Here is a 27,980-nt window from a genome sequence, read left to right as displayed (position 1 = left end):
AGAGTTTGGGGGGGGTTTTTCGGGGAGAGTGTTTTTGTTTCATTTGGTATCTTTCGGCGACGGAGGTGGTGCATCACCTCGACTTCGTGAGATGCTGGCAATGGCAGAGTGGCTGCTCCCAGCAGCTTTAAGCGAGGAGGCGTCATGGCTCACTGTGTCGGACGACGAGGAGATGCCAGTGTCAAACTCGACATACGCGCAGGCGACGGCGACGTATGCCCTGCCGTCAACCACCGTCAAGATGCAATGCTGGGCTCAAGTCAAGTGAGTGTTTCTCTCTCTCCTCGCCGGCGTAAAACCGCTTCCTTCCTTCTCTCTCTCTCTCTACCGATGTCAGTGATTTTGTGCGCGCACGGCGAAACACTTGCTCGAGTTAAAACAAACGCGTCGCTGATGGTTAGCGAGGTTTATAAAACGGGAAAATTACGCCGTGGAAAGTTGTCAAAACGTGGACATTTATGAGGCTGCATTTCCTGTAGATGTGTACTAAGTGTAAATTAATCAAACTAGTGAACTTTACACTACATATCAGGCAAACATTTTGGCATCTGGATTTATTATACGTGCAGAAAGTGAATTTAATGTTTATTAAATGAGGTTAGAACTATCAATTCACGCTCGGTACGCATTAAAATTATATTAATATGAAATTAAATATTTCATTTCAATACGTTGTAGATTTTCTTCAAGGTAAATTTAAAATACTTGCAGGTTTACATTTTAATTTAAAAAAAACTTTGTTAACCGTTGGGTTGGCAAGTAAACTGCCCCAACGTGTCAAACGGGCGGAAACATTTATTATTTTTTCCCCTGCCTCCGATTTAAAAACAAAAAGGGACACGGGGAGTTCACTTTAAGTTGACTCAAAGTAAAAAAAAGGTCACGAGCCGGTGAAGCCCTTTCAACGGCCACTCTTGAGATAAAAGGCCACCAAAAAAAGCGAGCTGACATACGGGCCAATTGTCATGTTAATTGTGCCAATAGCTTATTTGCTCATCCCCAATCACAGCAGTGGCCAGCTACGACGACAGAGTGAGCAGGAGGAAGAAGAAGCATGGGGGGAAGAGAAAAAAAATCATCCAAAGCGCGCGTGCCGTCACAGCGATGGGGCCGTGGCGCGTGGCACCCGCTGGAGGGGGTGGTTGTCGTGGATTACTGGGTTAATGCGAGGGCAGATGGCAGCTCTATTGCCGCGGTGGGTCGCCGCTTGCGAGTTTCCGATTTGGATGAGGTGGTGGGGGGGGTGGTCTTGCTTTCAGCTGGGTAACCATGGCGCTTCCACAGGACAACGGGAAGCATTCCACCGGCACACGACACGACAGCTCTCGCGACATTTGGATGGCCCCACGCAAGCGTCGGGGGTTTTGTCGTCGGGGGACTGCCGTGGCGTTTGTTACCAACTTACACAAATCGATAATCGTCTTAAGGAGCCTGGGCTGCCTTTTTTTGGGGGTGGGGGGTTGTTTTGTTCTTCGGCAGAAACGTAACGCCGTCCGATGCAATATCATGCCAGCAATATATAATGCCAGCAATATATAATGCATGCAGTATACATATTCAGTTTGGAAAATAGAGTGCTGAAAGTGGGCTTTGACAAACCACGTTACCTATCAAATAGGTAACAACCGATTGTGAAAGTACTGTATTGTTAACTGGCTAAAGATCAAACGCCAGGGGTCTTCTCCCTGTATAAAGCAAGCATGCATCCGTGCTCATGGCCCTGATCCTTTGTTGGTCATTCCACATTCCCATGGCAAGGGGCCAGTCTATCTATAGGACAACTGTAACATTCTACACAGTTGTGCCTTTTTGTTGTTAGCAACCCTTGTTGGGATTATTGGCCGAATTGATTCCAGCGGGGATTTGAACCCAGATCATTATGATTGGAAGCGCTCTGCCACAATGCAACCCAGTTGATGTAAACAATATTCCTCCGAACGGGCAGTCATCCTCCCCTTTGTTACTGGAGCAGGAGTAGTGATGTAGAGGCATGAGCGAGTTGCACTATGCCGGTTGCATCGTGCCGAGTACAATGGTGGCCATATAGGTGCCCGTACGCGAGCTCCATAGAATCCATTCCCAATGGAATGAAGCCGTCCATCTCCACCCAATGGGATCCTTTAACACGGTGCGCAGAGACACAGGGCAGTGCAGAAAAACAAAAACCTGTTGTTGTGCTGTACTTCTGTGCTCCCACGTCCATGCTCCACACCTGACCAAGGCGGTGAGATATGGTCAGATAACCTCCACCCACCTGTATGGCGTTGCGAGGCCCTCATCCAGCAGCAGAAAGACGAAGGGCTGTACATGTAAAATATAAAGGTGCCGCCCTGCAATTGCTTTGCTCACACCACTGCTGATGGAAGGCCCTTCACATAAACGCAGCTCTACAGCCCCTCTAGAGCAGTGGTTCTTAACCTGGGATGAACGGCACCCCCTGGGGGTGCGAGACGTGGCCAGATTTTTTTAGAAGGTAAATCATCGAAACACAAACTAAGCACGGTTAGTACAACTACTTTGTTTCATCAAACCTATGTATTTATTAATATATATGTTTTAAAGAATGAGAACCAAATGGGTGCAAGACTACAGTAAAGGTTAAGAACCACTGCTCTAGAAGGTATTTGGCCTACTCTTCCATGCTGGCCAAACATCTTGGTGGGTATACCACCACACTTTACCCCATAAAACGTTTTGACTGCGGGTGTACCTATTTATACTGCTGGGTGGACAGAGTCAGAAGAATTTCTGAATTTTTTAATTTTTTTTAACTTGCACCATTGTTTCAGCTTGACCGACTGTACGTGTACGTGTCCTGTACTTTTTTTTCGTCCCAGGTCAGACATGGCCAGGCTGGAAACGCTGCCTTCCCTGCTGGAGTGCGGAGGGGCAGTGGCGCCCGGAGACACAACTTGGGCCACGTGCGGACAGGCCGGCGAGCCCAGCCCCGACTATCCGCGCTACCGGCAGGAGGGACCATGTGGCTCAAAGACCGGTACGGCCACTCGAACGATTCAAGCCGCGTGCCTCTGTGACGGCAGCTTCGTAGATTGCCCCGTGTGGCTATCCGCGAGTAGGCCGTCGTCCGGCACGTATTTTCATCGTGTGCGCGTCAGCGTGTTGTCGACACGTAGTGGAATCGTGGGGGAGTGGGGGGAGGCCTTTGTCCAGCAGTGGAACGATCATGGCTTATGATGACGATAATGGTGATGTTGATGCAAATAATATGTTATGTGTCAGTGGTACCAGAATTGCAGTTTTTTTTCATGAGATAGTGTACCTTGATTGGTCTAGTATGCAAGAGGTTTATCATTTGTTTACCGTGTTGGTCTTTGGGTGCGAGTTGTCTTTCGTTAGATTATAAACATTGTACATTTGACTTTTTTTGCTTATTTTACAGTTTACTGTAATTGGCCTTAAAATATGAATACTGATGCATTTATAAATCATTTGAATAGCGCATAATAATGGTTAATTTTATGTAAAAAATATATTATAAAAATAAAATAAAAAGATCTCTACCTATAATTAAACAGATACTATTCAATTAGGACATGCTTCGAGAATCCTGAGCAGAATTCAGCATTTTTTAGCGGTAGGCACATTTCTACATGCTCATGACCCTTGTTGCTATGTAAAATTTAATTGCTAATGTTCTGCTGGTAATTGACAAGGGTGGAGTAATATGAACTTTCTCTAATAACTGTTAAACCCAGGGTGTATCATAGCTTTTAAATAAACCATTATTCCGGTCATTCTCATTATGGTCTATTTTACATCTCTTCTCACAGTCAGATGAGATTCTAAATTGGGATTAGCTTAACAAGAACGAATTAACCCAATTTTTCCTCTTACGTGCCACGACTAAATGGCAGTTTTGACCGCTCAATTGTATTTAAACACCTTCATTGTGCTTAAGAGCAGAGTGGCATCATAAGTTTAGGCGATGAGATTTCAAATAAAGGAAAACCTCAACTCTTTACACACTCGCATATCTGACTACTTTTTTTGCTTAAAACTGTACAATTATTTAAAATTAAACATTTGTACAGCTTTAAAAGACAAAATTGATAATAGGCAAAAAATGTTTTTTATTGCTATTGCCATTCGCCTCACCTTCACCAAAGGCCCTGGTTAACCCCCTACACTTTCCCCAACCACCCCTCTGCATTGCCATCTCATCGTCACCATCATCATCGTCGTTACCTCTTCCGCTCGTCGCCAACTGCCAATTCTGCCCCCTCACTCGGCGCGTCACCAGCCCTGGCGGTGCCTCCGTTTGCGATTCTCCCTGTGCCTCGTTGACGTCATTCAACCCACACTGCCTCCCTCGCTCACCCCACGTGACATTCGTCCTCGGTGGTCTTCGTCTCTCACGAGCCTCATGTCGCACTGACCACGCGTCTTGCTCGCGAGCTGATGCAAGGAATACAAAAAGGGGCTCACCGTCCAATTTCCCCTCTCTTTGTAGCTCAACTCCTGGGCCCCTCTGGCCCGTGAGTGCAAGTGCAGTTGCACCGCCTGCACACTCGACAGCTATTGCCACTGCCCCTACCGGCCCCCCCATGCATTCTTCAGCTGCCGCTAATAGATTGACATGGGAAAAAAACCTCACAAAAAGGGGGCATATTCATACTAGTCGTAAAAGGGGCCTCCCAGGATTAGTGTAAAATACATGAGATTTGCCTTCCTTACAACTGCACTTAGGACCTTGAATGTGCATTAATGCAAAAATGGTTGTTCTAGATTTGTTTAACATTTTCTAAGCGCTTGAGCATTTTTGTTCATTAAAAGACTCCTTGCTTGAGAGTGCCTGTGCGCCTTCACAGCAAAATAGATGTAGCTGGATGAAGGTCTCCCCAAACCATCACCGTCTCTCAGGATCCTGTGCCAAAATAATCTGCCTGGCACCTGCACACGAACCCATTTCATCGTTCCATCTCCTCGGTGAATGGCCATCCTGTCCTTAATGCCCTTAATGCCTACATTGAAAGCCATCGACTAGAACGGTACGCAATGACTAACAAGGTGGAAACACATCCAGCACGAGTAACCAATACAATTCGAGTTTCAACGAAGGTAGTTTATAGGTATACGAAACATGAGGCATAATGGTGTTCATTTTCAATGACAGCGCTGTACTTAACCAGTCACCTTAAAAGTGCAACAGATGTTGGATTTGGCAGGTGTCAAAAGGTTCGCAGTCCCAACCTTTAAGGAGGAGTGGCAGTTATCTTAAGCTCACAGGCATTGTCATGTGTTGCTTAATTGGCTGTGACAATTTCTGTTCAAGTCCCCCCATACAATCAGTACGATCCAAGGCAGAGAAGAGGAAAAAAACGACTTCCATTGCTGGATTCTTTTTCTTCATCCAGAGCTTCTACAATGACAATTGTAGTTTAAATTTCCAAAATTGCTGTCCTTTTACTCAGTAATGTGGTATGTGACATTAAGATTGCTGTAGTGATGCAAGTGTTTTTTTCTCTCTCTCTCTCGTATAGTTCAGGGTCCGTTAAAAAAACAGTACATTAAATACGTATCCCAATAATTTATGATGAACGCATCTTAGTTAGATACTTAACACAAACAAATGACTACCTCTCATGCACCCAACTGATTAATCATGACGACTGCACGTCGAAATTTTTTTAGGTAAAAACAAACAAAAGCAAAACAACTCGGGTATACGGCCTACACACATATATGTATAATACTCTGACACACCTGTGATGGCGGGGAACAGAATTATAAAGCTTGTCAAAATTTCATCAACTTGGCAGGTTTTCACGGGCCGGACGCCCGTGGCGGTTGGGGTCAAGGCCGATCCAAGTCACGGTATTCATCTGCCGCCTGCCATGTGCTCGTCTCAGAGTGTTGTAGCTCAACAGATCAGATCACGTTCCACACTTGCTAGTTGATGTACTTTTGCCGCGAGTACACCCACTCACTGTGGTGTGTATTGATCATTGAGTGGTAATGCTGCTGCTGCTGCTGCTGCTTGAATGGAATCAATCACCGATGTTGACAATGATATGCATCACCATCGAACAGGTCAGTTAGACGTTAGTAATTGTCGAGTTCACCACGTTTGTTAATTTTCATTATCCATGTGGCTCCGTGGCGAAGCAAGCCACTGGATATGGGAAGGTTGCGAGTTCGGGTCCTTGTTGCAGGTTGACTCGGCATATCATCCATCGAGGGTCAATAAAATTTGTACCACTTTGGGGGTAAGCGAAAAGTAGTTGTCCCATGAATAGACTCGCTCACTCAGTAGGAATGTGGAATTTCCAGCACTGGGTGAGGGCTACGAATAGGGTTTGAGCATCACCTCATTGCAAATTTGAGCAGAAAGAAAAATCACCGAAATAAATGCATAATGCGTTGATTCATTGCTAAAAATATATATTCTTACACTAATTGAGACACATTGAATCGTGCTTGTGAAATGTTACTATTAATAATTAATGCAATTAACATGCCAATACAGTATTACATGTAGACTAATGGAGCGATCAAAACGATATACAAAATAAAAATAGAAAAAAATAACTAAGAACAATACAACTGGGATGGTGAAAAAATTAGACGGAAAAATTATTTGTTGCATTTTTTTTAAATCGCTGCGAGGGGTCGGGGGGTCAGTTATTTCGATGTATACTTTTTAAACACTGTGCTTTAAAAGAGGAAGAAAAACAACTTGCGGAGTGTCCTATATTCGTATTACTCTTAGTTTTTTTTCGGTAAAGTCACGTAGGTAAAAAATAAAATTAAAATTATAGTATAACTAAAATTATAGTATAACTATAATTTTAATTAAAAAAATGTTTTTAATAAAAATTAAAATTATAGTATAACTAAAACTATAGTATAACTAAAACTTAAATTTTTATTTTTTACCTACTTGACTTTACCGAAAAAACCTAAGAGTACGACCTTGCAGTCACGAAAGCTTCAAATCTAGAACTATATTCGTATTGCCATGCAGTGGCACGAGCACAAAAAGATGGCTTGCCTCTGTAATGGTAATTTTGTCCATTTTTGGGAATAATTCGTTTTTAAAGAGGCGGTTCATTACATACGCCGTAATACCCCCACTTTTGGGAAGCTGTGGCATGAAAAAAAAAGCATGACACCGACTCACGTGACGAATATCTGCAATGCTTCCTCCCAAACGCATTTGCCACTGGACACTAACCGAGGCAACGCGGCTGCGATTCTTTCTATCTGGACAACTCTTTAGGAGCTTGTCGTTCTACCAAACACATGCGCATAACGGAACGAAACATCAATTGTCAATCCATTCAGCTTGATTCATTCAAGTACATCGCAAATCAAACTAACAATTCAGCAGCAAACTTTGAAAGATACTCAACTTAATTTGTTCAAGGAATGTATATAGGAATCTAGGCACTCAACCTTGTTGATGCTGTTCAAAACTGTTCACAAATTGTTATTCTCATACCTCAAATCATGCATGCTCCCCAACAATTGTGACAGTACAATAATAATCCACTTGTTAGAAAGAACGTATAGGATTAAATAAGAGTATTGCATACACGTGTACCTGGAATGCGTTGATGATGATCATGTAGTTCCAACCATCACTTATCCATTCTATGCAAAGTAGAACGGGGGGAGGGTGGGGTGCTCAGGAAGCACAAATGAACAACTCTAACTCAGTTAACTTTGGGTACAGTAGCCGATCTTTTGAAAAAAAACAATCCACAAGATTTAATGAACAGGAAGGTAAATGTTGTGGATTACCTCCTGAGCAATGACTTCCCTTCTTAAGAGATCCCTACCGATTTAAAGCTTTCGTGACTGCAGGGATTCATCTTCTTGGTTCTTTCGGTAAAGTCACGTAGAATGGAAATAATAAAATAATAAAATAAAACAATAAAATAATTCTCACGAAGACCAGGTCTGTCGGGGAGACAGCGTCTGAATGAAACAGCACCATGCTTGGAGCGTATATTTAAGCTGAGGACGGCTGCTTGCGTTGTGGCCGAAACGTCGTGAGAATTATTTTATTATGTTTTATTTTATTATTTTATTATTTCCATTCTACGTGACTTTACCTAAAGAACCAAGAAGATAGATCCCTACCGATTCACAGTCCCAAACCGCACTTTACACCGAGGGGCTCCGAGAAAACCAGGAACGTTTTGACAGTCAAATTTATATTTTTTTCTTGTCATGGATACATACGCTTCCTTGTAGAGTGCAGATAGTCGACGGACCCATACAGAAGTGGAACTGAATACTGCAGCCGTGCAATGGTTAGCACACTGGACTTGCAATCCAGGGGGAAAGGTGTCCTCAAATTCATTGCTACCTCTGTCCACACAGCAGAATATGTTGGTGCTATTACAGTGGTCCAGATTACTTGTGACCCCCCCCCCCCCCACTCCATTTAAATATGCGAAACGTAACATTTGTAAAGGTTAAATTTCGATTTAAAGCTTTCGTGACTGCAGGGATTCATCTTCTTGGTTCTTTCGATAAAGTCACGTGACTTTACCGAAAGAACCAAGAAGATTTGTAAAGGTTTATTTAAAACGGAAATTAATATACAAAGAAAAAAAATTCAGGTTCAATTAATTGGGGGGCTGGGGGGGGTCACAAGACACCTGGACCACCATGTACATGACTGTCAAATTGTGGTTGGGGGTAAAGCATGAGTACTCCCGTCTCTTCCATAACATCCGACCAGTAGTGTGGAAGAGTAGACCAAATTCCCTATTAGGCTCCCTCAAGTGGTGGCCCTGCAGCCAGCAGTTTGGCGTGAGAAAGTAATTGCAGGGATGACTCCTCAACCTTTCACCATTGCTCAGTGTTACTATCATCACCGGTGTCCCAGACCTCCAGGAGACAATAATGAGGTTAAGTCATGTTTAAAAAATCTTACTGTACGTTGTACAGTAATTGCTATTTTGTGTAAAGCATTGTCTAATTGGTAAGTAAAGGCAATTAGGGAGGATGTATATACAGTGTTTAAATGTAATTAAGTGTGCTCAACTTTAAACCGGAGGGTTCTTTAAAAAAGAAAACGTATTTAAATAACAGCCAAGATAAAAGCGGTGTTAAAAATAATAGGGTCAATGATTTTTAAAAGATTTAATCCATCATATTTTGTACAATTGAAAGCTTAGGATGACAAGTTATGGTAATACATTTTCATACAGTTATATTTGTTGGCCTAACTGGCCGGGAGGCTCAACGGCAAACCGATCTGCTCGCAACTGGCTCACAGTCAGAAGGTTGCAAGTTCAATTCCTGGTCCGTGGGTGACTCAGCCCATCGCCCACTTTGTGGGGAAGTCAACAGTGGGTGGAGAGACTTACCCCCATCATAGTAATGTGTAATTGCCACCAAGTGGCACAGGGCTGTTAATGGGAGGAGAGGAGCACGATCTCATTGATCATCTGAGAAAAGAAAAATTACTTTTAACTTTTTTGTAGTCAATTTCACGCAGGCCAACGAATTTCCTCGTGAGACAAGAACAAACCGAGTGGGGAAACGCGGTGCGTTGGGGATACGCATGGGAAACACTGTAATTCCAATAAAAAAACTAAAAGGTGTAATATTAGAGTATTTAAGGGAAAACTACCAACGATTTTAAATAGAAAAAACATTTTAAATGAACTCTCGCACAACGTTTGGTCCCATTCCTCAGATATAAATGTCAGAGAAAGTCCAGCCATTTAATGACGTTAACAGCTGGTGATGTTAACAGCTGTTTATCAATCACTGCAAAAAAGGCTGTGTTAAAACCCAACCAATTAAGATTCATTATTGGTTACACTGTGTGAACTGCACTTACAGGTCTCCAGAGCTCTCCTTCCACAACGAGAGATCACATTTCAAAATCGAGCTACATCCCACAAGCGAGCAACGCATTTCAGAACACGCACACTGATGGACTGCAAGGCGATGGGTGTCTCTCAGTACATTTGGTAAGTGTTCACGATTAGCTAAACATTCACATCTCCCAAATGACTTCGTTTTTCATGTTAAGTATACAAGGGGCTATGCAAAGGAAATGTCTTCGTTCAAGAGAAAATGTGATGATACATTCCCCCATCGACAGCCTCAAATTATCACACTGGTAATGATAATAATTAAAAGGTGATGAAGGATCTAGTGCATTCTTGACGGAGCGCCAAAAGAAAATGAAACACCATTAACTTAGACTCACATGCGTTATGTGATGTGCACGAATTAGCGACATTAGCCAGTCATCGGCAGAAAATCTTTACGAACACACTACGTAGCCGTTTGTGAATCTGCTCCGTGGCATGTATTTGAAATCACGCGTTTTCATTTGTTCCCCACCCCCCCCGCCCCCCACAGCAGAGAGATCAAGAGCTCTCGAACCAAAATGGCTACGGTAGCGACACGATGTCCTGTGCAACCGGCAGCCTGCCCGGCACGCCCAACCTCGCCTACGGCGGCGCGCAGCAGATCTTCGACTTCCCGCCACTCTACTGCGCCGCGTCCGTGGACGCGCCGTCCTACGGCTCGGCCGACGCGAACCGCTCGCTGTACGGCGCCGCCGCGGCCGGCGCGGCCGCACCACCGCCGTACGAGCGATGCCAACTCAAGGCGGGGCCTGCGCTAGGCCACCAGTCCGCGGAGCACCTGGCGGGCCACGCGCCCACGCACTCGCCTCCGCCGTACGGCCTGCACTACCCGCGCCGGGCGCAGTCCCTGCCCGAGCCGCTGCTTCTCGTGTCGTTCGACGGGGAAGGACGCGCCAACTGCAGCACGGCGCCCCCGTACCACCAGGCGCCACAGGCAGGAGGGCAGGCGACGGCGGCTGCTGCTGCTGCCCACAATGGCGGCTTCTACGGCGGCGGCCCCTTCCCAGGCGCCTCCTCCTTGGAGGCCTTTCAGATGGACAAGGAAACGAAGGTGAGACAATGGAGAAAGGCTAGAAGGGTTGTTTTTTCTCTTTTTTTGTATAAACCACGTTTGATGAGCACGGGCACAAAAGGCTCAAAATGCCGAGTGGCCAGCAAACGAAGAAGCGGGACTGTTGAAGTTGGAATCCATGATCATGCACATGTTTCTTAAAATTTAGCGGGTTGATGAAGAAAACTTGATTTGCAGCTTTCGTGACTGCAGGAATTACTCTTTGGTTCTTTCGGTGAAGTCACGTAGAAAGAAAAGTAATTAAATAATAGAATATGACGTTTCGATTGCAACACAAGCAATCGTCTTCAGGTACGAATGAATGAGAAAACAAACCTAGTAAACTTAGAAATATCATGCAATACAACAACCCGGTTTATTACGTGATAAAGAAACTTGTGAAAAAGAGACGATGGGAGGGAATTTTAAAGCTGAGCAAGTCTGAGGAAATTTTTTTTTTATTCCTGCGATACGGTGGTTGAACACAGCACGGATGAACTAAAACGGTCCGGTAGACAGTTCTCAAAATGGTCGAAGGAATGAAAGTTTATGGGAATGGTAACTTTGGTCATAGTGATAGAATCCTCCACTCACCCTACCCCACACCCCCACCCTCCCTGTCTCTCCTCCCTGGCTTCTCCCCCCCTTGTCTCTTGCCTATATGGCCTCTTGTTGCAGCAGCCCCTTTTGCCCACTTCAGCAAATTGTTTCTTGCTGTGGTTGTCCCACATGATGACGGACGCTTGTGTTGCGCCCGAAACGTCGGGATTTAATTTATTTTATTTTATACCTACGTGACTGCACCGAAAGAATCAAAGAGTAGTGATAGAAGAGTGGTATGGAAGCGACATGGTGCTTGTTGATTGAGTGACCAGTAAGGAACAAAAATGTTGCTAAATGAGTCATGGTGCTACGTGTCGTGACAAAACCAAGGGGCATTGTTTGCACGATATCTTGGTAATGTCCGTGCATTACTCATAAAATTAATGCCCAAATTCACCTGGGCAACTACAATAATGCATTCATTATCATTAAATGAATATACATTTGCTGTAATTGCATTAATCATCCCCCCACCCCCCCAAAACAGACACAAGAGTACAACATGGGCAGCAGAGTGGTGAATGGCAATTCAATGCATCCTGTGCCTCCGGGCCAACATCTAGGCTTCATGCAAGAGCAGCATCGCAACTACCTGCCTGTACAACAAATCCACGAGGTGCGTACAACAGAAGCATCTACGAGCACGTGTTCACTGCCGCACAGTGCATGCAGACCAACTCGACGGTGTGTACGGACAGCAGAAGTCGCAACCGGGTACCCGATACCCGTACCCTACCCGATACCTGGCTACCCGTACCTGGCCAGGTACGGGTACGGGTACCCGTTTGCGACCCTGGTGCGGCCGGGTACGGGTACAGGTAGGCCGTGAGTCACTGGTGAGTCACCGTTTGTCACTCATTTCCCAACGTCTTGTCTCTTCTCACAATTCACGTTCCTAGAATCAACCCACCCGCGCCTGCAAGATGGCTTCATCCCAGAGGTCGCAATTGGGTACCTGATACCCGTACCCTACCCGATACCCGGCCGGGTACAGGTAGCCGGGTATCGGATAGGGTACGGCCGGGTACGGGTACCCGTTTGCGATTCTGGTGCGGCCGGGTACGGGTACGGGTAAGGAATCAAAACCCGTTTGCGACCTCTGACGGACAGACCTCGGTCAATTCACTGCCGGATGTAGGCCTCCCCGTGCCGAGTTGGTCACGGCTTTCATTTCGCCAGACACCCCCGACGCTGGTCAGTCCAAGATCAGTTCCGATATTGCTCGCCACCAAATGCGAGCCGTCGCCACGAGTTGAACTCGGGTCGCCGGGTTCACAGCGCGCGAGGGGTGCACAAACCACTGGCGCCCGCCGCACCAAGAACTTGCAAAGTCGAATCTTATGTTGGGTATGAAAAAAAACATTTGGTGACAAAATATATAATTCACAACTCGATTGTGTTCAAATTCATTTTAAATTGACTAACATAACGTGCCATGCTGGAATCTCTACACGATTTTATCAACAGATGTTGACAGCATTGCATGCACGTCGTTCCACTTTATAAAAAAAAAATAGGCAAACAAGTGTGGTGTAACGATGCAGTGGTGCGGGTCACCAGTATCTGTGTTCCTGTCCAACATTGGACTCACAGGAGGTATAGGGACTTCCCGACCTCCCTTGCTGCATAAGCAGGCGGATAAAGCTGAACTAATGATGTAAATATAAAATTGCATGTTGAACGAAAATTACATAACACCACATGGTTTCTTAAGCCGTACAGGATATACGTACAGTATAATACACAGTGTCGCTTCTCCTTTCATGCAGTTTTCCCATCGCTAACAACCGCCATTTAGCTCCGCGCAAGTATAGGGCTCATGCAAGCATAGGGTTCAAGTATAGGGCTCATGCAGGGATGGTAGACGCGAGGTGAGGGAGGGGGCCTGGGGTTGATGCAAAGATCACAGACCTGGTCCACAATGTGACCCTGTAATTTTGGCAGAGCCCAGATTAGGCGACATTGGATGACAAAGTCTTATTTCCCTAACCCAAGTCTGGACGTGCCACTCTTCCGATTTTGCTGATATCATTACAGGCCTTTTTTATCCTCCCGCTTGCAACCGACATCGAGGATGTATTCAGGTGGTCGATTTTACTCTTTGTTGAAAGTGTACTGCGAAACAAAATATTAATCAATGTCATTCTCATTGTGGATGTAGCAAGTTCTTCCTCTCACTATTCTATGAATTCAACAATTCACGGTCACGATTCAATGTGGTCAGTTTTTTTTTATTGTGGTGAATTTAGCGGCATATAGCAGAGGTGGGACAAAGTCATTGTTATGCAAGTCCAAGTCGAGTCGCAAGTCATCAAATTCATGACTCGAGTCTGACTCGAGTCCAAGTCACATGACTCGAGTCCACATCTCATAGGTGGGACAAAGTCATTGTTATGCAAGTCCAAGTCGAGTCGCAAGTCATCAAATTCATGACTCGAGTCTGACTCGAGTCCAAGTCACATGACTCGAGTCCACACCTCTGGCATATAGTGTCTGGAGGGGTTAACACTGAACCCACCATTTCCAACCAATGGCATATTCTTTTGTCAAGGCGCCCTTTTCCTCCCTTCCAACCCAGCTTATATATATGCTCCAAGCACGTGTGCTGTTTCATTCAGACGCTGTCACCTCGACAGACCTGGTTTTCACCTGAGGACGGCTGCTTGCGTTGCGGCCGAAACGTCGTGAGAATTGTTTTATTATGTTTTATTTTTATTATTTTATTACTTCCCTTCTACGTGACTTTACCGAAAGAACCAAGAAGATGAATCCCTGCAGTCACGAAAGCTTTAAATCGAAATTTCACCGACTCAGTACTTTTTGTATCGAGACGGTCTTTGAAGATGAGGATTAAACATTAGATCGGGGTGCTTTGAATGGATTAAGGTGTCTCAGCGGAACACCTGCTCACCGAGAAAACCACATTTCATTACTCCGACATCAATGCCAATTTCTAACAAGGTGGGAGACCGCTGCGATGTGGCACCAACATGCAAGAGATTAGAAAAAAAACGTGTCCAAATACACGTACAAGTAAATGGTGTTTATACAATGTCATGGGGTTGGCTATGTACGGTGTGAAAGACGTTCAACATACACAGTAAACCATTGAACCATATAGTAAACCACTATAGTCTGCGCCAGAGGTCGCAAACGGGTTTTGATTCCTTACCCGTACCCGTACGCTACCCGAAATGAGTGACAAACGGTTACTCACCAGTGACTCACGGCCTACCCGTACCCGTACCCGGTCGCACCAGGGTCGCAAACGGCTACCCGTACCCGTACCCGGCCGGGTACGGGTAGCCGGGTATCGGGTAGGGTACGGGTACCCGGTTGCGACCTCTGGTCTGCGCGTCTTCAACGGAAGAGGAATAGCAAAACTACGCGAAATCTCTCCTGAAGCCCTCTCGTCCTGGCTAGCAGACCTCGACATTGGCATTTAGCTCCCGCACACATGGCCGCCAAATGCAAGACGAGAATATGGATACGTTTCAACACGACAAAAACCGATGCAGCGTGCAGATTAAATACTTGCATCATACCTAAAAAAGGTCAAACAACATTTCATTGCCAGTCCGTCAAAAAAAAAAAAGTTTGACGTCATCTTGCAGAGGCGCTTCCTTAACGCAGGGGTGACGCGTCGCTCTTTGCGGGAGTTTCCGAACGGAAATTAGCGACATGACACCAAATGGGCAAAATAAAATAAAAACTGGAAAAAATCAATTACCAAACGCACTTTGTTTATGCAGGGAAGCCTCACCGAGCCCTAATACTCTTTTTTCAGAATGGCCCTAAATTGGAATGTTTGGCCAAATTTCATTTATGAGCATTTGACAATCAGGTTTAATTCGTAAGAAATATCTTTGTATATTTACCAGAAAGCTGTAATTCATGTACGTATGTTGAACTTCTTTCACGCCGTACGTAGCCAACCGTACTAAAATCGGAGGTGTATGATGTGCTTAGCCTTGAAATGGTCAAATGTAACTATGTCACGTAACCCAAGCGTATTGCGATATGCGTGCCCGTCCGTGTCACAGCCCTACCCTGCGATGCGGCCGTACAGCAACGGGTATGCTTCCCACCAATACTCCCCTCACAAGATCCACACGATGCAAGGGCGCCAGCATAAAGTCTACCCCAAGCCCATATATTCCTACAGGTAAGGCACACATTACCTGTGGCCATATCACCCGGAATGCACCCCCCTCCCAATCTCATCACGGCGATTACGCACACACTCAATGAGCGAATCGGAGCTTCGGGTGCGAAGCAGCTTCAAGGCTGGATGATGCTTGTACGGTGCTTCTATGGGCGACCGCCATATAGCGTAAAAAAATCAAGTGTTGTGTACACGCTACATTGCCATGTCAAGGGCAATGTGGCAACGTCCATTGGGTCGCGCTGTGTGACATCCTCACAACGTCCACACTCTGAAGGCGTCGACAAACCCGCACGGACCGGCGCGGTGAAATACGCTTGAATTACCGTCATCCATGAATGGATTGACGATAACGGCTGCGCGCATAAGTACATGTACAGAGCGACGACACACTCACTGATCCTAAGCCAAGCTTAAGAGTTTCCGGGACGAGATCGGTGGCTGTTGTCTCTCTTGGCAGCCCATAGCCACATACCAGATCGATGTGCTGCACTGTAATGCTGGGTGTCTCCAAAGGCCCAAACCAGTTTTCACTTCTGACCATTCCAGACCGAGTGCACACCCAGACTGGTTTTAGAGGTGAAACCAGTTTATGACATAACTGTGATGCAAGCAATAAGAAATATCAGGTAAACAGAAACAGAAAATCAGTCATTCACAGGTATAATAATAGGGTTGTTCTCCTTTTTTCTGGCAATAAACTGAAACCTTTTTACAAGAATTCATGTCTGCATTAACCACAATACTTGCAGTCAAAATGCAAACAAAAAAACACACTATGATAATGTATGCATTGTCCTTTTTTGTTGCCAGAAAAAAGGGGAAAACCCCTATTATTATATTTTGGTACTGCCAAAAGAGGTCTAATGATGATACATTCACAGGTAGTTCCCAACATGGGTCGTATAACAACGAGACAGCACGCAACTAAATTACTCAACTGAGTTGCAGCAAATGTCTGTGAATGAAACGCATCAGGAAGTATCGGCAGGGCCTCTGCAGGTGTCTCGGAGCACGATGATAAAGTGCCATTTAATTTGGGTGCGCACATGCACTTTTAAAACTGACGCATCGGGAGTGATGAATCGATAAAGAAACAATTTTTCACAGAGCTGCCTGTCACACACTCATTTGTATTGCATTAGCCATTCCATTAAATAAAGTACATGGGGGGTAATAGTTTTTTTACCCTTCTATCTGGAAACAAAACTGACACCTTTTTACAAGGAGTCATGTTTGCATAGACCACAATACCTGCAGTCATAATGCAAACAAAATACACAACTCTGATAATGTGCACTGTCCTTGAAGTTGATTGGTCTATGCAAACATGACTCCTTGTAAAAAGGTGTCAGTTTTGTTGCCAGATAGAAGGGTAAAAAAACAATTATCATATTTTTACTGGCAAATGAGGTTCCAATGGTACATGGGGGGTGTATGTGTGTTCTGCTTCAGAACCTCATAACGAAAAATATCAATATTATTGGTGTTGTTGAGAACGCAGAGCCAACACCCAGCCAGGCTGATGGCTGGAATTGTGTCACTGGCCATTTTATTAAAATGCCAATGCCTGAAGAGAACAGCACATGCACGAGTTCGTCATTTTGTACTCTATTGTAAAATTAACTTAAACGGCTTTCAATAAGTCTCCAACGTTGTGCAAACTCCTGCTACAACATACAAAAAAAAGGCGCTTTGCCTTTAAAAAAAATAACACTGATGATAGAACATACGTACTTGTCAGCAAAGAATACTGAGGCCCCGGATGAAATATCAGATCAACACAATTAGTTCCTTGTGGATATAAAATGTGAGTGTTTACAGTGTTGGTGCAGGCTTCACAAATGGCTTAATATTATTTATTCCTGCTAAAAAGGAGGATGTGTCTGTAATTAAACATTAGTCTCTCCAACTTTGATCCCAACCTGAATTAAAAGTCAGGGTACCAAATGAAATGTAGCCAACGTCCTTTGATCTACAAACAACAAGCACAAATACATACTAGCACGTATTATAATTATGATAAATAATATAATCTCTTTCTTAATCCACTACCTACATGTACTACCAAAACCCTGCAGCCATAGCTGGCGTGCTCCGTGTGTTCGCGTGCTCCGTGTGTTCGCGTGCTCCGTGTGTTCGCGTGCTCCGTGTGTTCGCGTGCTCCGTGTGTTCGCGTGCTCCGTGTGTTCGCGTGCTCCGTGTGTTCGCGTGCTCCGTGTGTTCGCGTGCTCCGTGTGTTCGCGTGCTCCGTGTGTTCGCGTGCTCCGTGTGTTCGCGTGCTCCGTGTGTTCGCGTGCTCCGTGTGTTCGCGTGCTCCGTGTGTTCGCGTGCTCCGTGTGTTCGCGTGCTCCGTGTGTTCGCGTGCTCCGTGTGTTCGCGTGCTCCGTGTGTTCGCGTGCTCCGTGTGTTCGCGTGCTCCGTGTGTTCGCGTGCTCCGTGTGTTCGCGTGCTCCGTGTGTTCGCGTGCTCCGTGTGTTCGCGTGCTCCGTGTGTTCGCGTGCTCCGTGTGTTCGCGTGCTCCGTGTGTTCGCGTGCTCCGTGTGTTCGCGTGCTCCGTGTGTTCGCGTGCTCCGTGTGTTCGCGTGCTCCGTGTGTTCGCGTGCTCCGTGTGTTCGCGTGCTCCGTGTGTTCGCGTGCTCCGTGTGTTCGCGTGCTCCGTGTGTTCGCGTGCTCCGTGTGTTCGCGTGCTCCGTGTGTTCGCGTGCTCCGTGTGTTCGCGTGCTCCGTGTGTTCGCGTGCTCCGTGTGTTCGCGTGCTCCGTGTGTTCGCGTGCTCCGTGTGTTCGCGTGCTCCGTGTGTTCGCGTGCTCCGTGTGTTCGCGTGCTCCGTGTGTTCGCGTGCTCCGTGTGTTCGCGTGCTCCGTGTGTTCGCGTGCTCCGTGTGTTCGCGTGCTCCGTGTGTTCGCGTGCTCCGTGTGTTCGCGTGCTCCGTGTGTTCGCGTGCTCCGTGTGTTCGCGTGCTCCGTGTGTTCGCGTGCTCCGTGTGTTCGCGTGCTCCGTGTGTTCGCGTGCTCCGTGTGTTCGCGTGCTCCGTGTGTTCGCGTGCTCCGTGTGTTCGCGTGCTCCGTGTGTTCGCGTGCTCCGTGTGTTCGCGTGCTCCGTGTGTTCGCGTGCTCCGTGTGTTCGCGTGCTCCGTGTGTTCGCGTGCTCCGTGTGTTCGCGTGCTCCGTGTGTTCGCGTGCTCCGTGTGTTCGCGTGCTCCGTGTGTTCGCGTGCTCCGTGTGTTCGCGTGCTCCGTGTGTTCGCGTGCTCCGTGTGTTCGCGTGCTCCGTGTGTTCGCGTGCTCCGTGTGTTCGCGTGCTCCGTGTGTTCGCGTGCTCCGTGTGTTCGCGTGCTCCGTGTGTTCGCGTGCTCCGTGTGTTCGCGTGCTCCGTGTGTTCGCGTGCTCCGTGTGTTCGCGTGCTCCGTGTGTTCGCGTGCTCCGTGTGTTCGCGTGCTCCGTGTGTTCGCGTGCTCCGTGTGTTCGCGTGCTCCGTGTGTTCGCGTGCTCCGTGTGTTCGCGTGCTCCGTGTGTTCGCGTGCTCCGTGTGTTCGCGTGCTCCGTGTGTTCGCGTGCTCCGTGTGTTCGCGTGCTCCGTGTGTTCGCGTGCTCCGTGTGTTCGCGTGCTCCGTGTGTTCGCGTGCTCCGTGTGTTCGCGTGCTCCGTGTGTTCGCGTGCTCCGTGTGTTCGCGTGCTCCGTGTGTTCGCGTGCTCCGTGTGTTCGCGTGCTCCGTGTGTTCGCGTGCTCCGTGTGTTCGCGTGCTCCGTGTGTTCGCGTGCTCCGTGTGTTCGCGTGCTCCGTGTGTTCGCGTGCTCCGTGTGTTCGCGTGCTCCGTGTGTTCGCGTGCTCCGTGTGTTCGCGTGCTCCGTGTGTTCGCGTGCTCCGTGTGTTCGCGTGCTCCGTGTGTTCGCGTGCTCCGTGTGTTCGCGTGCTCCGTGTGTTCGCGTGCTCCGTGTGTTCGCGTGCTCCGTGTGTTCGCGTGCTCCGTGTGTTCGCGTGCTCCGTGTGTTCGCGTGCTCCGTGTGTTCGCGTGCTCCGTGTGTTCGCGTGCTCCGTGTGTTCGCGTGCTCCGTGTGTTCGCGTGCTCCGTGTGTTCGCGTGCTCCGTGTGTTCGCGTGCTCCGTGTGTTCGCGTGCTCCGTGTGTTCGCGTGCTCCGTGTGTTCGCGTGCTCCGTGTGTTCGCGTGCTCCGTGTGTTCGCGTGCTCCGTGTGTTCGCGTGCTCCGTGTGTTCGCGTGCTCCGTGTGTTCGCGTGCTCCACATGACCAGAGACAGCGTCAGTTGCTCAGCGCGCCACGTGGGATGTGTTTAACAATCATCGCGTGTAGCGTGGAACGAGTGCATTTGTATTTGAATGGGACGAGGAAATTAGTAAACGTGGAAAGACGTGGATTGGTGAGTCGCAAGGACTGGAGTTTTTTTTTGGGGGGGGTGAGCAACTACTAATACAAGCACACTTCTAATATAAGCACACCTGGTCTCTCTGCCTAGGGGCGTACTGTCATCAATTCTTAGACAATGCGATTTGATAAATGTATTGTGAATATACGAATCGATTATACTGTAATTGATCCATTTGAATTACAGTAGGTGTACACACACACACACCAGTATACAGGGGCATCGCGAATACTCCAAACTTTGAAACCTGAAGACCTGGTTTTTCAAGTGCCCTGCCAGGTGCACTGAATACAATCAGGACAAATTGTATGACTCCGAACCAATGTTTGATTATTTTAAAGTGACTAAACCTGGCAAAAATAATATGTTTTACGACTTGCAACCAACGGGGTACACGTTTGAGCAGGCTGAGTCATTTACAAATCGCGAGATATCTATATAGCATACATTACGCATGGCTTTGTCAAAATATATCTTTTTATATAACGCTGCCTTACATTAAAAAATATATATAAAAGGTGACGTTTTGGGCAATGGCCCTTCTTGTGCAGCATTGGCAATGTAGCATCACCAAATAATTTGGTTTATTATTCTTCCAAACAACGTATTTTCTGATTAAATTTCATTCCAAAGGCAAAGTTTGACTTTAATATTATTTGGGGGGGGGGGGGGGCAGAGGTTCGCTTTGTCCCACACATTATGAATCGCGGGTGCATATATTTAAATAATAGTTTTATCTTAATTGTAAACTACTGAAGATAAATAATGAAGGTGTCCATTTGGGGGGGGGGGGGGGGGTACGGGGGCAATGCCCCCCCCCCCTCCCCAGCGCAAACTCTACCCATGTCTGATACAGCCTAGACCAGGTATCGGTAACCTTTTACGACGTAGGTTTTCACGACAGATATTATTCATAATAAAGGGGTGTTTTGGGGGTGAGATCACATAAGTATAAATGTGTCGTTAACCCTCCACCACCCGACACAGCCATTTCGTAAGGTTTGTCACGTAAACAAAACCTGACAATTAGTTACTACTTCAGCCCACCGGTTTGTTGGAGGATAAATCCTCAAACATTTACAATTTGAGGATGACGTTTCGTGCGTAATTACATCCAGCATCATCAGACAATTGTGCCAGCTGTATTACTTATGCGATCTAACCCAAAACACCTTTATGATGGATGGGATTTCTTTTCAATTAAAATATTTGATCAGGAGTGCCGAGGCCACTCTTGTGAACGCGCTGTTCGGTGTCGTTGTCCTGCAGCTGCCTCATCGCGATGGCTCTGAAGAACAGCAAAAATGGAAGCTTGCCAGTCAGCGATATCTACCATTTCATGACCGAGAACTTCCCCTACTTCAAGGTAAACATATATGCAGCAATTATTCTTTGGTTCTTTCGGTAAAGTGACTTTACCGAAAGAACCAAATAATAATTCCTGCAGTCACGAAAGCTCCAAATTATATATGCAGCAGACTGCCCATGATGCAACGTACATAAACAGACCTTGAAACTACGTATTTATTTGAATGTAAATGAATTGATGTAATGTTGACAGAGACAATGACACACGAAAACTGATGTAACTATAAACCAGTCCCTCCAGTATACTGAGATACATTTTTCAGTTTCATATCTGGAAGTGTTATGGCACGTGAATTCTTTAAGGTAATTATCATTATATGTGTACATAGTACTGCAGTAGGAGCGGGAGGTATTCATGTGAATTTGATTAATATATGTGTGAGGTGTGAAGGCAATTACGTGGGGTGTTTATCAAGAGTCTTTAGATTCAAATATCTATGGTTATTGACATCTATTTGACTTATGTAATTATTTTAAGTAGACGTTAATATTTGGAACACTTTGTTTAGGTTAATTTCCCAATGGGCTCGTGGTAAAAACAATATTTGAAAGCATGCAACTATACCAGATTAATATTTTCTCCTGTCGATGGTAAAATCCAGGATGTTTCAGCTTCATCTTAACTCAAAACCTATCCTCGGGCAACGTATTCTGGCATTGAACGTCGTTCATAGCAGACAGCTGTACAAAGAAGAAGCATTGCTCAAAACGCCACCGATAAAACGCGTGCCTCTCTAGGATAGCATTATTAACACGCGCTTTGAGTTGTTGTTATCTGTACTCATCATTATTTTCACCGCTGCCAATGCAGTGTCAGGCGCTCTCTGTTCGAACGTTGCCACATTTTGCGTTTGTGTTTCGCCGCAGACTGCGCCGGACGGCTGGAAGAATTCGGTGCGGCACAACCTGTCGCTCAACAAGTGCTTCGAGAAGATCGAGAACAAGGCGAGCGGAGGCTCCTCCAGGAAGGGCTGCCTCTGGACCCTGAACCCCGCCAAGGTGGACAAGATGGACGAGGAGATGCAGAAGTGGAAGCGCAAAGACCCCGTCGCCATCCGCAGGAGCATGGCCAACCCCGGTAAAAGTCGGGAGACGGTCGAAGCTAGCCTCGCGGGGGGTATTGGGAGAGTGGGGTGAGGGGGGGCTATCTCCCTGAATGCTCAGCCCCCCCTTTATTCATTTGTATCGTCAATTAAGCGACAAGTGTGCACAGCCTTTGCTCATGGACGTGGAGTGAGAGCTTGAGTCTAATGCACGGCAGACGAAAGCAAACCCTATAGGTCAGGGGTCGGCAAAACCGCGGCTCCGGATCCACATGCGTCTCTTTATAAGGAACTGCGTGATGATGTTACCCACGTGCATTGCGGCTCTTGAAATATTGACGGGGGGGGTGGGTGGGGGTGCGATTTGTATTCCGAATTCCACAAAAGTGGTTCTTCTTGTTATTTTGGTTGCCGACCCGTGGTATCGGTACTCATTTCTGTTAAGGGCATAATGTCTCTTTAACATGAACTGTGGAGACCCCGCCCGCCTGCGTTGTTGTATGCAACACCCCCCCCAACCTCCTTGGGAGAAGGGCTGGGATGAAGTAAGTGACATCACCACAGTGGTGCTGTAAATAGCCGAGTTCATGACAGTCATCGTGAGGCAAATGAGAGTCGTGAGCAATAAATGTGTTCATTTCTTGTCTTGTCAAACAACCGCCGGTATTTATTGCAGCTGCGATGTCTTTTTTTTTGCCAACCGTGCCCTGTAAATGTCACCCCAGTCGTGCGTACGGAGAAACCCAACACGTTCATCCGTAACGCCGCCTTCGGGGCCGTCCATAAATGACTTCAAATATGACGTCACAAAGCTCTGCCCCCCCCCCCCCCCAAAAAAAAGAAAACATGTTTCAAATCGCTTTCAACTATTGTCATTGTAGTGCGTATGTAATGTGCCGCTGCACTCTGATGTTGTAGGAGAAAACATTTATCAAAAAGTATATTTAATTAAGTAGAACGTGTTGTCTATATTGATGTAAAGTTGCGCATTTTGATGTGACGTCACATTTCTCAAACCCCCCCCCCCACCACCTCGTCAAACATCGTCACAAATGTCTGACCCCCCCCACCCCCTAGGTGCGTGACGTCATTTATGGACGGCCCCTTATATAGAACTACAGTAGTATGCAAGGGGTGATGTGCTTTGGGACATGGCACTTGTTTACAGCACATAGAGCAGGCGAGAGAGGTGTGCGAGGCCTACCTCTGTGTGCCCTCCACACTGCCGTGTCATGTTCAGTTTGTCGTCCTTTCTCCCCCACACCTCTGATTAACACGTTTGGCTACGTTTGGCTACGTACGGTGCGAAAGAAGTTCAGAATGCATACATCCGTCAGACATCTATGTGTAATGCACATATCGTGATTCACAAATACAGCTCGGAGTGTGTTGCGTTGTAAAGTAGTTTGGGAACACTGCTGACGATGACCGCACAGATCTAACGCATTTACTCGGTGCGAGATGTGAAGTGAAGTGGTCCATTCATAAACAAAATAGTAAAGCAGACAATGTGTCCTTCACATATCCGTCTCTCCGCATAAACAAATAAAAACATTTTTTTTAGCCAACTCATCGGCCATACGGCCTTCTGGGAGTGCGCGATTTCAGCCGTGTTGATTCCGAGACAAGCAAACTCTGGACTGGTTTCGACGTAGAACGTCTCATCAGCAGTCAGGATTGCGTGAATCAATGCTTGCGAACTGCTGATCTTACAGGAAAGGGCCCTTGAGGCTTTACTTCTAATTATATAACTCAAACATCGTGTGGCACAAGGATACAATTATAAGCTCAACGTTACCACGCGGTTTCCTTTGTCTAAACACTGCAATTATTTCATGTGACTGTCGTGTTTCACATGTGCATTAAGTGAATGGGATAGCGAGGAAACTTCAATTAATGCAATGTTTGTTTTGCTATAGAAATCAGTGCCTAAATACCGTGAGATTTCTGCCACACTATATTTAAATGAAGCAGTAACGGAATTAAATTGAATAGCTCTCTTTTCCAGCAAATTCAGCATTATAAACCACGGTCAATCCACCGCTGGATATGATTTTCTTCTTATTCGAGCACACGCTCGCATGAAATACATCTATCAACTCTACGACGTAACATCAAATACAGTCAAACAATAATCACAATTCGCAACTCAGCTTGTTCCTTACAAATTGGAAATATTAAAGCAGGACGAACGTTTGTCCGCCAGTGCAGTTGGCTGCATTTGTTCAGTGAACAATACAACGTTTCATTTATTAGGTATAACCCTGTGAGCCATGAGGCTCTTGACTCGGGTGCAATCGCAACAAACAAAACATGAACAAAGAACATCTTAAAGTGACGTTTCGCAACAGAAACAACCCAGGAAAAACCAGTAAAAATCTTCCAGAAAAAAAGCACCGTACATTAACGCTGTGCGCAAAAATCCCAATGGGATGCAAGTCGAACAATAACAACCATTAGACAATTTAGATACAATTCCGTACTTCAGCAAACAAACATGGCTTAACCGTACGTTTTGAATATCACCAAAATAAAGCTATAAAAACAATGTAACAGTGATTATAGGAACTGTGATTCAAATTTAACAACAAACGATATCCATAACATGATCGACCAAACTTTGCAGCCGTAGCTGGCAGCATGAGTCACTCCATAGTGGTGGTTACACGACATTGAGAAGGTCTCTGGAAATTTCAGAATCCAATAACCGTAGCTCACGCATCGGGTTTCATCATTTAATTTCCCCCCCCCACCCCCCCCCCCTTTTCTTTTGCACTTTGCATGCAACAAACAACAGAGGCACTGGACAGACTGGTTGTGGACAAGGCTGACAAGATGAGCTCGTCCGTCAGCGCCGGGTTTGCACCCAGGTCCAATCCGATGCCTCCGCAGGGAGTTCCGCCGCAGATCATGGCGGCGCTGCCCGCTGGCTCCCCACGGCGGTCCAGGCTGCCTTCGGATGGCCCTGACCCGTGTCCGGGCCCCTGCCAGATGGCGGTGCTCCACAGTCCCCAGCCCGTCGTCTCCGCGTCCTCGCACGGCACGCCGGAACACGGGCAGGTCCAGAGGCAGGAAAACGGCTGCGATGGTTTGGTGTCTGGAGATCACAGTATGGAAGTGGACTCCATCAACCCCAGCATCATCGACTTGGAGATTCAGAGTGAGTTGGTGTTTTGCAGCACTTTTGCCAGGGTGTTGGAGATTCATGGATACGGTCGGACAGCCCTCAGATCTCAGATCTGAGATGGGGGGGGGGGGTCTCAAAAGGAGGGAGCCAAGGCAGCCTCAGATGGAGGCTCATCTGGACATATTGTCCAAAATACTCTTTGTGGCCGTGCCTTTTGCTTTTTGTTGAGGCTCTTTTGGAGGTTAATCAGACGTTCTTGGCTGCATGGTAGAGTTCATTTCAAGAACGTTCATGCTCATTTCTCTCCCAGCCATCGTGATTAACATGTGCACGTGGAAGTCATGCGCACCAACCCTTGAGCAGGTTTGCATCTCAAATACAAGACACGACATGGTTTTCCTTTGCAGTGGATCTATTAGTGGCATGTCTATTTTATATACATTTACAGGCCTTTTGGCTATTCAGGACTAGGTGAAGGCCCTCTCTATGTCCTACAGGGTCGTGGGGGTTGTTTTACATTACTTCTAGATTTGAAGCTTTCGTGACTGCAAGGATTCATACTCTTAGGTTTTTTCGGTAAAGTCACGTAGGTAAAAATAAAAATAATAATAGAAATAAAAGAATAATAAATCAATTAAATCACGACGTTTCGGAGACACTTGATACAGTAAATTTAGCTGTGATGGTCCCACCTGAAGACGGAGACTTGTGTTACCTCCGAAACGTCGTGATTTAATTGATGTATTATTATTATTATTTGATTTCTATTATTTTTTTTATTTTTTACATTACTTCACCACACCGATGGTCAGCGCAGGTTGGTGAAAGAAAGGAACATAGAACCACGCTAACATTTATTGTGCTGCACTCTCCTCTGCTGTCCATCACATAGCCTTGCAGCCTATAATATGAAAAAAAAAACTAAAAATTCATAATAACCTGTTGTGCCTGATGGTGGCCCATCGAAGCATCACCGAGGCTTGAACCTGCTTCGGTTCCAAGATCTAACGAGATTGGGCACATTCCAGGTTTTTCACGTCATAGGTGTGTCTCTTATAAACACATTAAACTACTGTTACGAGCTCGTAACAATTATTTTACGACTTGGTTTGTTACACAAAAAAGAGCACAACCCCTGTGGCAGCAGCAACTTTGCAACGACATTGAAGCCACTTTTAAATCTGGATTGAAAACTCATTTCTTAAGAACTGCTTTTTGTGTTTAGTTTTGTTGTCCTTCCCCCGCAATCTCCAATTATCACGGGTACGGTGCAAAAGAAGTTCAACGTACATACATACAAGCTTCTTTCGGGCAATTCTGCCAAAATCGCCCGATGATGCTGGGTGTAATTAGCAGCGAAACGTCGTACTCAAATTTTAAATGTTGTAGATTTAAGCTGTAACTAATTGGCACGTTTTGTTTACATGACAAACCTTACTAATTCACTATCGGGTGGTAGTTGGTTAAAGACACATTTATACATCCGCGATCTAACCCAAAAAAAACTTTCTCATGAATAATATTGGTCGCGAAAGCCTCTATCTTGCTATGGTATACACTGAGGATCACTCTTGTTCTTGGTTCTTTTGGTAAAGTCACGTAGAAGGGAAATAATAAAATAATAAAAATAAAACATAATACAAATTCTCACGACGTTTCGGCCACAACGCAAGCAGCCGTCCTCAGGTGAAGAACAGGTCTGTCGGAAAGACAGCTCTGTGACTTTACTGAAAGGACACGTCCAGGACGCTGTCACTCCAACAGCTCTGTTCTTCACCTGAGGATGGCTGCTTGCGTTGTGGCCGAAACGTCGTGAGAATTTGTATTATATTTTATTTTTATTATTTGATTATTTCCATTCTACGTGACTTTATCGAAAGAACCAATAATATGAATCCCTGCAGTCACGAAAGCTTTAAATCGAAAGGTCACTCTTGCGTTTGCAGGTAGCCTGTGGGACGCCTACCAGCAGGACAACCTCTCCTTGGAAGGCCTGGGCAATGCATCGGACTCCCTGTGCCATTCTCCCTGCCTATCGGAGCACGCTGCATGCAGCGTGACCGACACGGATGCCCCGTCGCCCGCCTACACGTGCGCTGCCAGCACAGCCGATTGCAAAGCGGCGGGCGGCATCAGTGCCATCTTCAGCACGCCGCCGCTGTACAGCAGCCTGGGTGACGAGCTGTCACTCGCCTACCTCTGCAATCCAGCAGCAGGGGCTCAGCTCGTCACACTCATGTGATAGCAAAGCCTCGTTTGTGCCCGGATAGCAACGAGACTCATTCGCTGGGCGAGTGATTGTTTTTTTGTTGCAGCAAGATTGACTGAAAACTTCCGAGCAGCAAGCTTACATTTTTCTCTTTAAAGCCAAGAAATG

At 46.3% G+C, this 27,980-nt stretch overlaps 1 protein-coding gene across 1 annotated transcript; it reads left to right on the top strand.

Moving 5' to 3' along the window:
* The first annotated feature begins 100 nt into the window (after positions 1-100).
* Positions 101-27,845, top strand: LOC144932951 (uncharacterized). Its single transcript, XM_078857350.1, has 10 exons — positions 101-264; positions 2,838-2,995; positions 9,826-9,956; positions 10,354-10,914; positions 12,005-12,133; positions 15,561-15,682; positions 21,335-21,431; positions 22,301-22,511; positions 25,274-25,636; positions 27,550-27,845. The coding sequence occupies exons 1-10, from the start codon at positions 101-103 to the stop codon at positions 27,843-27,845; spliced, it is 2,232 nt and encodes a 743-aa protein (XP_078713476.1).
* Positions 27,846-27,980: the final 135 nt, after the last annotated feature.

This window comes from Lampetra fluviatilis, chromosome 6 (assembly GCF_964198595.1).
Source record: "Lampetra fluviatilis chromosome 6, kcLamFluv1.1, whole genome shotgun sequence".
Classification (NCBI taxonomy): Eukaryota; Metazoa; Chordata; class Hyperoartia; order Petromyzontiformes; family Petromyzontidae; genus Lampetra; species Lampetra fluviatilis.
This window is presented reverse-complemented; position numbering and strand designations above follow the sequence as displayed.

Excerpts from the sequence above, each read along its gene's own strand:
- LOC144932951 (XM_078857350.1), top strand. The coding sequence starts at position 101 with ATGGCAGAGTGGCTGCTCCCAGCAGCTTTAAGCGAGGAGGCGTCATGG. Across the intron at positions 9,957-10,353 it reads GGTGTCTCTCAGTACATTTG|CAGAGAGATCAAGAGCTCTC; the intron begins GTAAGTGTTCAC and ends CGCCCCCCACAG. Across the intron at positions 25,637-27,549 it reads CATCGACTTGGAGATTCAGA|GTAGCCTGTGGGACGCCTAC; the intron begins GTGAGTTGGTGT and ends TTGCGTTTGCAG.